This window comes from Perkinsus marinus, assembly GCF_000006405.1.
Source record: "Perkinsus marinus ATCC 50983 genomic scaffold scf_1104296966738, whole genome shotgun sequence".
Taxonomy (NCBI): domain Eukaryota; phylum Perkinsozoa; order Perkinsida; family Perkinsidae; genus Perkinsus; species Perkinsus marinus.
The window spans coordinates 135,452-147,243 of record NW_003203798.1 but is presented as its reverse complement, the minus strand read 5'-3'; the positions used below and the strand labels follow the sequence as shown (position 1 = coordinate 147,243).

Genomic DNA, 11,792 nt, shown 5'->3' with positions numbered 1-11,792 from the left:
ATTCTATCATCATCCTCAGCATCATCATCATTTTCGTCGTTCCTCATTGTCATATACGATCAATATATCTTTCCTGAATCGTAGTAGGAGTAGTCCGTTACTAAGTCATTTTTAATGGGTCGACGACGACGACGTCTAATCATGTCTAGCATGGTGGGACTGTCATACATGGTATTCATGCCATTGCCAAGGGGATAGTATCATCATGTGGAGGAAGCCAGCACATGAAGTTAAGCAGTCCCATAGTAGTAGTAGAGAAGTCGATATAGCAGGGAGGGTATATCAGGGTATGATCATGAATAATAACAACAGACTGGGATAATGAGTAGAGGAGGAAGATGAGCATATCCTGTGGCTGTCCCTTGCTCATGTTCATGGACCCTGCTCATGTTCATGGACCCTGCTCATGTTCATGGACCCTGCTCATGTTCATAGACCCTGCTCATGTTCATGGACCCTGCTCATGTTCATGGACCCTGCTCATGTTCATGGACCCTGCTCATGTTCATGGACCCTGCTCATGTTCATGGACCCTGCTCATGTTCATAGACCCTGCTCATGTTCATGGACCCTGCTCATGTTCATGGACCCTGCTCATGTTCATGGACCCTGCTCATGTTCATGGACCCTGCTCATGTTCATGGACCCTGCTCATGTTCATAGACCCTGCTCATGTTCATGGACCCTGCTCATGTTCAGACTTAGTTTGTTTTCTTCTTCTTCATCTTCATCATCACGTGTTTTATGTTCCAATGACTTCATCTTCTACAAGTGAGATATCAATGCCTAAAGTAATGCCCACTGCATCGGAGTTGGCAGGTAAGACTACATTACTCCTACTTCTGTTGTTGTTGTTGCTGAGTGTATTATGATAATCTTAGAGAGGATCATGCTTCCTGGTGCTGGAGGTAGAAGGACGGGTGCAGCCTATGAGGAACTACGCCGTTTACCTACATCACTACTACGGGAGACATTAGAAATATTAGGTATTCCAGTAACAAAGAGCGCTAATGAATTGTTAATGGTGGAAGAAGACCTTTAATATTTGATCCTCTTTTAGTTCACTATAACTATGTTAGTGATAATGTCCTTATACAGTGTATGGGTCAGGATCTATTCTCACTCAATTTAACTGGAGCATACAATCTTAGAAAGTAATACCTTATGTATTAGTAGGTATCATTATTATTATCAGGTCTCTATTAGCCTATATCCCACGTGAATGTCCCAACTTGAGGATACTCAATTTATCCTATTGCAGACAGGTGACTCCATTATCAGCTTTATACTAATTCTATCACTCTTTGCTGCTGCTGCTGCTGCTCCACAGGTTAACAATCGTCTAGTATCAGCTATACTAGTATCATGCCGTTATTTACAGACCCTTATCTTAGAAGGTTGTGTAAGGATTAGTGATTCGGCATTTGTTGCGGAAGGAGGGCAGCCACAACTCGGTACTACTATTGGAATTATGCTGTTGTTGTTCATGATGATGCTTTCCAATACATTAGGTTTGGCTAGACTTCAACAGTTGTCTGTAGGGGGCTGTGGACAATTATCAGCCTTTGCTCTACAAAGGGTTACTGATGTTGCTAAGAAGACTCTAGTGAAATTGGATGTTAGTCAGACAGGTGCCAAATCACCATGCTTTGATAAGTTGGTAGGAGTTAGCAGCGTACTTGATTATAAACTCATTATTATAATTAGATTACTCGTTGCCTTGGTCGTGGGCTCACATACTTAGATTGTTCTGGTACTGCAGTAACTGACCAAGCCTTGACAGATCCTGATCTATCCCTTCTACCTCTACAACACATAATGATTGGTGCCTGCTCTAAGGTACTCAATCATCACTTCCTCACCATCATTATTACTTACTACTACTACTGATGTTGTTGTTACTGATCAGGTTACGGATATTGGTATTGCAGCATTGGCATCGAAGAGTCCAGACTTGGTATCATTTAGCTCTAAATGGTGTGCTCAGTTGGGAGATGAATCTGTGATAGCTTTATCTCAATACTGTCCAAATTTGAAACGTTTGGATTTGGGTAACTCCAAAGTGACAGAGAAAGGCTTATTGAGGCTACCTGCAGGATTAGAGGCTCTTAGTCTCGAATGGTGTTTGCATATTGATAAGGATTGTATACTAAAGTTGCACTATTTGAATAACCTCAAGGAGTTGAATATATCCAATTGCTTATGTTTTGGTAAACCCCAAAACGTGGTTACCAGTAAGGAAGTATGCCAAGTCCTTATAGCCAATCCTGGAATAGAGAAACTTCAATTGGCAGGGTTGGAGGCATGTGGTACACAAGAGACTCTAGAGGTCATTCGAGATCATCTACCCATGCTCAAAGTATTAGATATTCTCCTTACTTCTAAAGAAGAAGAAGATGCTGCTGGTCTTGTTGAAGGCATGCAGACCTTAACTTCTGAGGGCTGTAGTCTTCTTACTTCACTTACTCTAGACTTGTCTAAGCTATCTGAGAAGGCAGCAACAGATATAATACTTGCAAGTCTTGGTCTACCTAACTTACCCTTATTAAGGAATATTTCAATAACTGTCCCAAGCCTAAGTCAAATAGCATTTGAGACTATCCTAGCGGATCGTTGTACTCTGGATTCAATAGAGATCCGTGGACCATGTCCAGGGCTAAATGATTGTGCCCTACACAAATGGTTATGTGGGTATATGCCTAGTGATGGTAGACTACCTTTACTAGACCAAGTCCTACGTAGTGGTATCTCTATTCATGATGATCATCATCATCATGACCAACAACAAAAACAGCAACAAAGGTTCTCGGGTGGTGGCCTTCCTGGTTATTATTATAACTCTATTAGAACTCCAACGAGTGCTCATGGAACAGTAAGGAGTGAGAGTAATTGTGTTGGTCTATCTGATAGTGATGCTACAGTAGTGAGGTTCTCCGGCCAAAGGCTACTACCTAAAAAGGTCTATTTCGTCTCTTCAAGTTCGAGTGAGGCCGAGACAGCAGCACCACCGTCCAGCAGGTGTTATCATCAGAGGAATGATGCTAATACATACAAGAAGCCAGCATTCCCTTTGTTATTCGATGAACATGCTCAAGCTTTACAAAGAGTTCGGAGATTGATTATAACTGATGGGCTCAGTGGTCTCACAGATGAAGGGGTCTATATGCTATCACGTATACTTACCTATGTACAGCAGTTGGAGTTATTAGGATGCTGTGATGGTGTTTCTGAGGAGTCAGCAGAAGTCCTTAAACGACGATGTAGAGCATTAAAGACTTTACACATTACGGATTCTAATCAGCAACTTATCGTTAAAGTCGATAACTCCAAGTCTAGCAGCTTCCACTCCTCCCATACTACTACTACTGGTCCACCAACATCATCATCATCGAGGGGATCAGCAGCAGCAGCAGGTGGAGGAGGAGGGTCTAATCGTAGTAGACGAGTACACTTTGGGACGGCGGCGACGGTGGCACCAACTCTATTATGAGGGGACGTGTAGTATAATAATATTCAACGTTTCTTATCAAACTCCTTATCATAAGAAGCCTTTGGTTTACTCAGTCAATCTACTACTACTACTCAATCAACCTGTCATCGTTGCTATACTCATAGGTCTTTCATGTTAGCAAGTATGTCAGCACTTGGAGACAGCCCATTAACTACAACACCAGTGATGGGTGCTAAGCTACAAGAGTTGATAATTGAGCTCCTGGTATTACTACTACTTACTATTCACTACTATATCTTAATGAATTCCCTAGTCGGATATTGTCGGGGTCCTTAAGGGTATCCTAGGTGGTATATTTACAAGGCCTACAGTATGGTCTACTCCGGATTCTTATTGGTAAGATCATCAATATAGTCACTATAAGTCGTGTTATACTCAGTTATACGTGAGGTTGGGAGGGAATGGTGAGACGTGTTTCATCAGATGGGTGACTAGGGAGAGGATAATAGAACAACTATTCAGCTTGATATGATGCTCTCATTAGTCTCACTGTGGAGGTGAGGTTGCTTGTGGACTAGAGGACCAGTGATGCCTCTACTTCCTAGCTGTGTCTATCAAGTGTATCACTCATGACAACATGTTTACGGTGGTCTTCTTCTTCTTGTTCTCACTTATTTAGGGACATCTATGAAGCTACGACTCCCTTATTGAGTTGTTGTTGTTGTTGGATACTAGGGGCAAGACGAGGTTTAACTACTGTTCTAGGCGGCCTGTGGAAGCTGCTAGAACCATGAATGCTACTGCTGCTGCTGCTGCTGCTGCTGCTACTGCTGCTGCTGCTGCTGCTGCTACTGCTGCTACTGCTGCTCGCACGCGTGGATAATGGCTGAGGCAGCTTGTTGTTGAAGCAGTGGGCGACGTTGCCTTCTACAATTGTCGAGTCTTTGTGGCAAGGGGAGCTGACCTCATCCTGATATAGGGCTAGTTTACCTCGTTTCAATCACTTGCTACGTTGAGTACTCATCATTGGCAATGTTTGCTTTGGAGTGACATGCCCATATACACTCTCAATGGGACATTCATTGTGTGCTATTGGCGTCCATGAATCTGTAAACATGCGTTCTACCGTTGTTACATTGGACTATTTCCTTTCCAATAACCTATTCACTTTCCGATGTCCATTGTGTGTGCAAAGAAGCTATCCTAATGGGGTTCAGAAACCACAACTATTCATCACCCAACAATCAATAAATTAAGGCGACGCCTACAGCTGCTGAAGAGGGCCCCCAAGAGAGCTCTAGCCTTCATCCCATATATTCAAGTTGCAAATATATTATATTCTAAATGACTGAACCCGCCACCTCAGAACCTATAAGCCCTAAGAAACAGCGTCCCTTCATCATTGCAGTTGAATACCTTCTCGGTAGAGATTTATGTGCTGTCCTAGCTTGTTTTGCCTGCCTATTGGCTCCTGTAATAGCAGGGGTTGGTCTTGGATTCACTAGTCCAACAATAGATACTATGAGTAATAGTGTAATATCGCCCAAGACTGGTCAACGTATTCCAATAGGGTCTAATTCCAATCTTTATGTATTCCACTCTTCTGCTATCTCCAGTTTCTTCAGTGCTGTTTTTACCCTTGGTGCGTTGGTAGGGGCATTAGCTGGTGGGCCAATAGCAGAGCCATTTGGTCGTCGCTATGCACTAATGGTATCATCCCCTATTAGTGCATTGTCCTACTTAGTCATAGCATTAGCCAATAATGCGGCTCTCCTCGTGGTCTTTCGTTTTATTGCTGGCTTTGGTATGGGTATTGGCTCCTTCGTTACAGGTGTTTATATTAGTGAAATTGCCCCGACGCATCTTCGTGGTGTTCTGGGTGCAGCTAATCAACTGTGCTATTCCTTTGGTGCTTTGTTCGTTTATGGTATTGCACTTTGCACTTTAACTAGTGCTGGTTCATCTCATCCTGCAGCAACATCTGGTACATTCTGTGACTGGAGAACATTGTCTTACTACTGTATGATACCTAGCGGCTTACTCTTTTTCACTATGTTTCTGTCGCCTGAGACACCACGATGGTTGGCCACACGCGGTAGACTCGACGAAGCGAAGAGGTCTCTGGTACTAATCCGGGGTTTACCGATCACAGATTGCCAATTGGATGCTGAGGTCGGAGTTCTCAATGAACTTGCGGCAGCTAATGGTAGTGGGGAGAAGGGTATGTTGTTCAAGGATAGACTTAGACTACTGCTATGCGAGAATACGCGTCAGTGTATCATTGCATGCGATATACACTCGTTCACTCAGTTCATTGGTCTTAATGCCCTCGCGTTCTATCAGACTAGTTTCTTTCAACTCGCCGGACTTGACAACGCTAATGTGATGGCTCTCACGGTACAGCTCGTAACAGCAGTGTCCAATCTCGCAGCTTGCTTTTTGGTGGATCGTCTCGGCCGGAGACCGCTTATCTTATGGAGCAGTCTTGGTATGGCTGTAGGCCAGTTCCTCTTGGGGTTATTCTTCTATTTGGACCGTGACGGCACAGCTGGGGACCTAGCATGGTTGCCTGTATTAGCCTGCTATATTGTCCAAGTAGCAGTGGCTACGGGCGTGGGCCCGATACGATGGATGCTCTCTGCTGAGCTCTTTCCCGATGAGATTCGCGGTATGGCATCTAGCATGGCAACGACAGCCAACTGGTTGTCTGCTTTCATCGTAATTGAGCTGCTAACCCCCGCGGTAGATGGCACGTCCTTACAGACTGTTTTCTGGTTCTTCGCGGCTGTTGGAGTGGCTCTTGCGACATTCGTATGGTTCTTGATACCAGAAACAAAGGGAAAGAGCTTGGAGGAAATACAAAAGATATTTCATCGTTCTAATAATGAATAATATCTATAGTTAACCTGTCCCTTACCTGTCCTTTACTTGTCCTTTACCTGTCCTTTATCTACCGTTTAGTCATCGTCATCACTACTACCACCATTCTAAGTATCTACGTGTCTTATCGTATTGGTTTCGTATTATCCGAATGCTCTTGTTGATTTAGTACAACTTACCTGTGGGAGTACTATCTTAGATTCCTCTATCTGGGGCCGCTATGCCATATGTCCAAGGTGGAGTAATTCCAATATACATGGGAATCAATCTCGCTGTCAATGAGACCTATTGTGCCCTTGGGTCAGATATGATAATGCTGCTGGAGTGGTGGTCTCCTTCATACCTCTCCTCTTCGAAGTAGGGTGTACTTGGTGGAAGGTACTAAGTTTAATCTATACTGGGGTAGGTGTACAGGTCTCAGTCCTTCAATTATCATTATTAGAGTCGGATCATTCATGACTCTTGCTGCATGGATTCACTCGGGGATATTTCTAATCATCATCGACGTGTGTTGCGTTCACGTCTACGCTATCGCCCTCTCAACTGCAGTTGAATGACTGTTGTGTCTCCATCCCATGGATCGGATGTTTGCGCCATTCTGAGTGTGTCGGCGTGCCTCCTTGCTCCCATGTCGATGGGTATAGGGATAGGGTTTACTGGTCCGACCATTGATACCATGCGTAACACAGTAGAGGATACGAGCGGTGGAGGGATTATTGAAATCGGTCTGAATTCTGACTTATTCGTTTTTTCTTCTTCAACTACATCAAGTCTATTCAGCGCCGCCCTTGTATTCGGTGCTTTCATAGGATCTCTCCTGGGTGGACCGTTGGGGGACCTAACAGGTAGAAGGTTAGCACTAGTGATAGCATCACCTGTGAGCTCTCTATCTTATCTTGTCATAGCCTTGTCATCGATACCTGCCGTATTGATATCTTCTCGCTTCGTGGCTGGCCTCTCTTTAGGTCTAGCATCATTTGTTGCACCAGTTTATATTGGAGAGGTCTCGCCAACTCGTTATCGTGGAATGCTAGGAGCATTCTTTCAGCTACTCTTAGCGGGAGGCTTGCTATACGTCTATGGGATGGGCTTGGCTTTCCGCACCGATGCTGGCTCCGACGACCCTCGAGTCATATCCTCAACGTTCTGTCAATGGAGGTATGTTGCTTACTTATGCATGATACCCTCTATATTGCTGTTTCTTACCATGTATCTAGCACCTGCTAGTCCTCGATGGCTCGCCACTAAAGGTAGACTAGATGAGGCTAAGATGACGCTCTGCAGACTACGTGGCTTACCATCTTCGTCGAGGACTGAGGAGATACTAGCTTTGGAGCGGGTGGCAGAAGAGCAGATTGAACCTGATGGCATTGTTGAGAAGTTTACAGTCATAATGAAATGCAAAAAGCAGGCTTTGATAGCAGTTATGATACACTTCCTCACCCAGATGTCGGGTCTCAATGCTCTTGCCTTCTACCTAACATCAATCTTTATGAAGGCAGGCCTGTCGAATGCTGACTTCATGTCCCTCATAGTACAGCTGGTTACCATGCTCACTACCCTACCGGCTAGTTATCTCGTTGAGACTCTTGGTCGGAGAGTATTACTCCTGAGTAGCTGTCTGGTTATGGGCATAGCTCAGTTCCTTACTGCATGCTTCTTCTACCTTGAACGTGATAATGCTACTGCTACTTCATCATCTTCCCCCCTCGGTTGGTTGGTCATTCTGGGAGTGTATGCTTATCAGATATCCTTTGCTTGGGGTGTTGGTCCAATTAGATGGATACTGGTAGCTGAGTTGTTCCCCTGCAGAGCCCGTGGGGTTGCGGCAAGTTTGGCTGCTAGTGCTAATTGGATAAGTGCATTCATCTTCATACTCGCCTTGGATCCTCTTGTGGAGGCTACATCACTATACTTTACTTTCTGGGCCTTTGCAGTTTCGATCTGGGCACTGCTTATCTTTTTATGGTTCGTGTTGCCTGAAACCAAGGGCAAGACGTTCGAAGAAATCCAGGCATACTTCCATGAGGATCAATCATCTCTAGAACCGTATCAATAGAAATGCTCACTATCATGCGCACTATCATTACTCTAACTCGTTAGTCTATCTTTACCATCATTTGGCTCGAGTTGAACATGTATGGGCTATTCCCTCAGGGTTATTATCATATGCCTCCTCTATTATTGGCGTCATGCACCACAGTCATGGAGGTATCTGTGATGATTACGTTGCCATAACGTGTGTTACCGGTGCCTTATTAGCACCATTTATCGCTGGTATTGGACTTGGATTCACGAGTCCAACTATCGATACTATGAGGAATACAGTTATGACCCCTACTGGTCTACCAGTTGATATTGGCACTGATGATGCTGCTGCTGGTCTCTACGTCTTTAAAGACCAAGAGATCCTCATTAGTGCATTCAGTGCTGCTTTAACAGCTGGAGCCCTTCTTGGAGCTCTCATTGCAGGGCCTCTGGCAGATCAGATAGGCCGAAGATTGGCGCTCATGTTGAACTCTCCTTTGGGTGTTGTTGCATATCTCATTATTGGACTTAGCAGCGATGTTTATCTTCTTATCACAGCTAGATTTATGGCAGGTCTACCGGTAGGTATTGGTCCATCAGTGGCATCAGTTTATATTAGTGAGGTAGCTCCGACTAGATTGAGGGGGATCCTAGGAGCATGCAATGAGATGGCTTCAGTTCTAGGAATCTCTGCAGTATATGCTGCTGGTCTTATATTCAGAACAGATGGTGGTAGTTCTGATCCCTTAGCGAGTGATGATACTTTCTGTGATTGGAGACTTACGTCTTATGTATGTGTTGTCCCATGTGCTCTTCTGGCTGTTGTTATGTATTTTGCAATGGAATCACCAATATGGCTAGCCTCTAGAAAGCACATTATTGAGGCTCAGAATGTCCTTTGCAAACTGAGAGGTTGCCAATCAGCTGGTGATTATCGTATAGCATCAGAGATGTCCGAACTCACCAATACCGATCATGATACTACCCGTATTGCAGTCCGATTGAGAGAACTCTTCACTTGTCGAAAGCAGTTAATTGTCGCTATTGTTATTCAAGCCCTTACACAGTTGAGCGGTCTGGATGTCATTGCTTTCTATTTGGTGACGATTTTTCAAGATGCCCACTTGAGTTGTCCAGATCTCATGGCAGTAACCGTACAACTAGCTTCTGCATTGGCCATAGTTCCAGCATGCCTCCTTGTGGAACGTTCAGGTCGTCGTCCCCTCCTCCTGGTGAGTAGTATATGTATGTGCATCAGTCTCTCACTCATTGGAGTATCCTTCTATATTGGGGAAGAGTCTTTAGCGTGGTTATCGGTTGTTGGTGCATATGGATATAACTTGGGGTATGCATTGGGTGTTGGGCCTATCCGATGGCTCCTTGTAGCAGAGATATTCCCCAATCGTTCTAGGAGTTTAGCAGTGGGTCTGGCGACTATGGCCAGTTGGTTAACTCTATTCATAGTCATCCTTGTGGTGGATTATGCTATTGAGGCTACTTCTCGACAAGCTGTTTTCTGGTTTTTCTCTGGGGTAAGTGCAGTCATCACTGTGTTTGTCTGGTTTACAGTTCCGGAAACTAAAGGTAAGAGCTTTGAAGAGATTAAACGTGTGTTCTATCCTATGAGCACCGATATCAGTGCTATTTGAAATGAAGTCATCATGCTTACCGATCACAAGCATCATTGTTATATTTTCTTTTCTCGTCGTCATTAGACGGTTGGACATGTCCAGTAGTTTATAGTGTTCTAAAGCATGTTGAGTTAAAGGGCAAGGAGGATATTCTCCGGGGCGGGTTCACGGCTCTAGTAAAGGGTTGTTCTTCTTCTTCTTGTTGATCTTCCTCCTGCGACCAGATATATATCCTTTTCCATGTTCTCTACTGCTACTACTGTTCTACTGCCTCCTCTATCAGGAGATCCTTTCGCTGTGTTCTGTGCGTGTGCATCCATGTTAGGCCCTCTAACTGTCGGGTTAGGTTTAGGCTTCACTGGCTCCACCATAGATACGATGCGAAACTCGGTCCTGGCACCAAGTGGTGCCCATATAGATATTGGTTCGTCATCCGATCTTCACGTATTCACATCAACAACCGTCTCTAGCGTCTTCAGTGCTGCTCTTACTCTTGGTGCTCTCATCGGTACACTCTCTGGTGGTCCAGTAGCAGAAGCTACTGGTCGCCGACTTGCCTTACTCATATCGTCCCCTCTCAGTATTGGATCATATCTGGCCATTGCCCTCGGACATAGTCCTTATCTGCTTGTCGCGGCCCGATTAGTAGCTGGCTTCTCAATGGGTATCTGCTCATTCGTATCATCAGTCTACATCAGTGAGGTCTCTCCAAACAAGCTTCGTGGCTTTCTTGGTGCCTGTACACAACTAATGATGGCTGGTGGTATCACTCTAGTATATGCTATCTGCTTGGGAGCTAGGACCAGTGCTGGTTCACTTGATCCTTTGGCAACATCTTCAACCTTTTGTGACTGGCGACTAGTAGCATTCATCTGCATTATTCCTCCAAGCTTGCTCTTCTGTCTAATGTTCTTTGCGGTGGAATCTCCAAGATGGCTCGCAACTCGAGGTCGTACCGACGAAGCACGTGCTATTCTTTTGCGACTTCGGGGTTCAAACGAGGATGACAAGAGTCTGATAGCTGAATTGGATGCGCTCGAGTCGATCGTAGCATCTCGTGGTGAGAAAGATGGTATCAAGGCCAGATTGTCGGTACTGTGGTCTTGCAAAAGGCAAGCAGTAATTGCCGTAGCTCTCAATGGTCTCACACAATTCACAGGACTCAACGCTCTTGCATTCTACCAAACGACGTTCTTTCTTGAAGCTGGATTGGAGAATGCAGACGTCCTTGCCTTGACAGTACAGCTTTCCACTGTTATTGCGAATGTTGTGGCTTGCTTCTTAATGGATCGTATGGGAAGGAGGCCTCTCTTGATAAGTAGCAGTATTGGGATGTGTATAAGCCAGATTATGATAGCAACATTTTTCTATGAGGATAATGTTAATGGTCAAGAAGATCTTGCCTGGTTAATTCTGTTGGGATCGTATTGCTATCAGATTACTTATGCATGGGGTGTGGGTCCTATTCGATGGATGGTCGCTGCTGAGTTGTTCCCCGATGAAGCTCGTGGTTTGGCATCCAGTCTCGCCACCACATCCAATTGGTTCTGTGCTTTCCTCTTTATACTCTTCCTTGATACGGTCATTAATGCGACATCTCTCCAAGCAGTGTTCTACTTCTTTGCTTGTGTAGCAGCTTGTATGACAGCTTTCGAATGGTACATGGTACCAGAGACTAAGGGTAAGACTCTGGAAGAGATCCAGAATATCTTCTCATGATCTCCTGACACCGTCTCATTCATTGTAGTTGCCATATGTTGTTCAACCACCTGCTGCCATAATACCAGCTCTAGTATATATAT

General features: G+C 44.6%; 7 protein-coding genes across 7 annotated transcripts in view; all 7 read left to right on the top strand.

Annotated features, from left to right (window-relative positions):
* Pmar_PMAR008208 (hypothetical protein) overlaps positions 1–77 on the top strand; it is a gene marked incomplete at both ends in the record, with an annotated part of 2,898 nt that extends 2,821 nt beyond the window's left edge. Inside the window, one exon of the mRNA XM_002768978.1 lies at positions 1–77. This exon is cut by the window's left edge and continues 4 nt beyond it. Coding sequence (XP_002769024.1) covers positions 1–77 — 77 coding nt within the window.
* Positions 78–725: 648 nt separating this feature from the next.
* Positions 726–3,542, top strand: Pmar_PMAR008207 (f-box/leucine rich repeat protein, putative). The gene is made up of 8 exons (XM_002768977.1): positions 726–819; positions 882–986; positions 1,061–1,154; positions 1,196–1,265; positions 1,331–1,454; positions 1,512–1,660; positions 1,708–1,839; positions 1,910–3,542. Exons 1-8 carry the CDS (start codon positions 753–755, stop codon positions 3,488–3,490), a joined length of 2,322 nt encoding a protein of 773 aa, XP_002769023.1. The 5' UTR covers positions 726–752; the 3' UTR covers positions 3,491–3,542.
* Positions 3,543–3,676: 134 nt separating this feature from the next.
* On the top strand, positions 3,677–4,334 carry Pmar_PMAR008206 (hypothetical protein; the record flags this gene model as incomplete). Its single annotated transcript, XM_002768976.1, has 3 exons — positions 3,677–3,715; positions 3,765–3,847; positions 4,187–4,334. 3 exons carry the CDS (start codon positions 3,677–3,679, stop codon positions 4,332–4,334), a joined length of 270 nt encoding a protein of 89 aa, XP_002769022.1.
* Positions 4,335–4,795: 461 nt separating this feature from the next.
* On the top strand, positions 4,796–6,343 carry Pmar_PMAR008205 (D-xylose-proton symporter, putative; the record flags this gene model as incomplete). The annotated part of the gene is made up of 1 exon (XM_002768975.1): positions 4,796–6,343. The coding sequence occupies one exon, from the start codon at positions 4,796–4,798 to the stop codon at positions 6,341–6,343; it is 1,548 nt and encodes a 515-aa protein (XP_002769021.1).
* Positions 6,344–6,959: 616 nt separating this feature from the next.
* Positions 6,960–8,443, top strand: Pmar_PMAR008204 (Sugar transport protein, putative; the record flags this gene model as incomplete). The annotated part of the gene is made up of 4 exons (XM_002768974.1): positions 6,960–7,056; positions 7,141–7,208; positions 7,380–7,489; positions 7,559–8,443. 4 exons carry the CDS (start codon positions 6,960–6,962, stop codon positions 8,388–8,390), a joined length of 1,107 nt encoding a protein of 368 aa, XP_002769020.1. The 3' UTR covers positions 8,391–8,443.
* A 203-nt stretch (positions 8,444–8,646) lies between these two features.
* Positions 8,647–10,008, top strand: Pmar_PMAR008203 (Arabinose-proton symporter, putative; the record flags this gene model as incomplete). Its single annotated transcript, XM_002768973.1, has 1 exon — positions 8,647–10,008. The coding sequence occupies one exon, from the start codon at positions 8,647–8,649 to the stop codon at positions 10,006–10,008; it is 1,362 nt and encodes a 453-aa protein (XP_002769019.1).
* A 222-nt stretch (positions 10,009–10,230) lies between these two features.
* On the top strand, positions 10,231–11,709 carry Pmar_PMAR008202 (hexose transporter, putative; the record flags this gene model as incomplete). The annotated part of the gene is made up of 1 exon (XM_002768972.1): positions 10,231–11,709. One exon carries the CDS (start codon positions 10,231–10,233, stop codon positions 11,707–11,709), a length of 1,479 nt encoding a protein of 492 aa, XP_002769018.1.
* Positions 11,710–11,792: the final 83 nt, after the last annotated feature.